General features: G+C 38.2%; 1 protein-coding gene across 2 annotated transcripts in view; it reads left to right on the top strand.

The window, feature by feature from the left end:
- The window catches only part of UBE2W (ubiquitin conjugating enzyme E2 W), a 64,510-nt gene that overhangs the window by 26,760 nt on the left and 35,897 nt on the right, over positions 1–1,853 (top strand). For both annotated transcript variants that reach the window (XM_003800042.3, XM_023519228.1), the window contains exon 2: positions 862–953. In XM_003800042.3, coding sequence (XP_003800090.1) covers positions 862–953 — 92 coding nt within the window. The remainder of the gene's footprint in view (positions 1–861; positions 954–1,853) is intronic.

The raw sequence follows: 1,853 nt of genomic DNA, 5'->3' as shown, positions 1-1,853 counted from the left end.
CCTTAGGTGTACGTGGCTGGCGCCTTAGCCGGTTGAGCTATAGGCGCCGAGCCCCTTTGTTTCTTATGTTGCGTTTTCTTAAAAATCTTCATATGTTGGCCAAACTAAATTCCCTTTAAAAAGATTTCTTAAGTCTTTTCACTCCTCTGGGTCTTCTAGAAGTTGTCCATTTGGCTATGCTCTTGGAACTCTACTGAGACTACCATCACTGCCATGGATATATTTACTAGTCTATTGTAAAAGATGTTACAGTGGTGCGGTGCCTGTGGCTCAGTGGATGGGGCGCTGGCTCCATATACCAAGGGTGGCGAGTTTGGATCTGGCCCCAGCCAAACTGCAGCAAAAAAATAGCTGGACATTGTAGTGGGTGCCTGTGGTCCCAGCTACTTGAGAGCTGAGGCAATAGAATCGCCTAGCCCAAGAGTAGAGGTTGCTGTGAGCTGTGATGCCACAGCACTCTACCAGGGGCGATAAAGTGAGACTCTGTCCCTACCCACCCCCCCCCCAAAAAAAGTTATAGTGCATACAGATGAAGAGATGCATAGGACAATGCATTGAGGGAAGAGATTTGAACATCCATATCCTCCATAAGCACTCCACCCTCCAGGAACCTCCATATGTTTAGTTGTCCCGAAGCTTTAGTGTTGAACTATTTTGATGATAGATTATGATTTATAGGACAGATGATTCAAATTTTGTGAATTAGATACATAAAATATATAAAGGGGTTGTAAAAGAAGGTATGAACATTTGGAGGAAATTTAATCAGTGATCAAAGTACAAAGATACTATGAAGGATAACTAGGATATTATGTTGCATAAAAGAAAAAAGTGCAAATTATTATTGATGTTCTTCTCTAGAAACGACTACAAAAAGAACTGTTGGCTTTACAAAATGACCCACCCCCTGGGATGACTTTAAATGAAAAGAGTGTTCAGAATTCCATTACACAGTAAGTATTTAATTTTTAAAGTCCTTTTTCTTTTTCTATTTATATAATGTATGAATGTATACTTTTTAAAAATATAAAATTCTTCTATTTTATCCCATTCTCTTCTAGCAAGAGGTAAATACAGCAAACAGATCTCATTCTACGTTATTTATATAAACAGTAAATTTTGGTTTACATTTTTGTATCATATTATACACATTGTTACATAATTCATACAGCTTGTTTTTTTTAACCGTATGAGTAATACGTTTTTAAAAAGTTTTTTGCGTGACAGGGCAGCATTTAAACAGTTTGCCTGATGTTGTGTATGAATGATTCTTATTAAATAGAGTAGTTCGATATGAGGTTTCAGAAACCTGAAACTTCGATATCAAGTTTTCAGAAAATCATTTAGGGCTTTGAAGAGCATGATAGTAAAGAGATATTCCATCTCTATCCACTAAACATATTAATTGCATCTCATACAGAAGGATAACTAAATGAAATTCTGACTCTCACCAGTGTCATAAAATAGGTAAGGAGCTTTTCCAGGAGGATGAAAAAGTTAAGGGTGGAAGGAAGACACAGAAATATTCGAATTCAGTTTCTTCTTTGGGAGTGGAGCAGCAGGTCCTTCCCATATAGGATATCAAAAACTAAAGAGATAAGGACCCTCTCCCTTAAATGAACATCCCAAATGGCTGGGACTATAGGTGCCCGCCACAATGCCCAGTTGTTTTCTTGTTGCAGTTGTTTAGTTGGCCCCGGGCCAGGTTTGAACCTGCCACCCGAGGTGTATGTGGCTGCTGCCATAACCACTGTGTTATGCTGAGCCTATTTATTTGTTTATTTTTATTATTTATTTATTTATTTATTTTTGGTAGAGACAGCTTATAGCAACCTCCAACTCCTGGGCTTAGG

The sequence above is a fragment of the Otolemur garnettii genome, unplaced genomic scaffold (genome assembly GCF_000181295.1).
Source record: "Otolemur garnettii isolate 467f Iridium unplaced genomic scaffold, OtoGar3 scaffold00163, whole genome shotgun sequence".
In the NCBI taxonomy this organism is placed as follows: Eukaryota; Metazoa; Chordata; class Mammalia; order Primates; family Galagidae; genus Otolemur; species Otolemur garnettii.
Note: the sequence above shows the minus strand (reverse complement) of the source record. Positions and strands in the feature narration are given on the sequence as shown.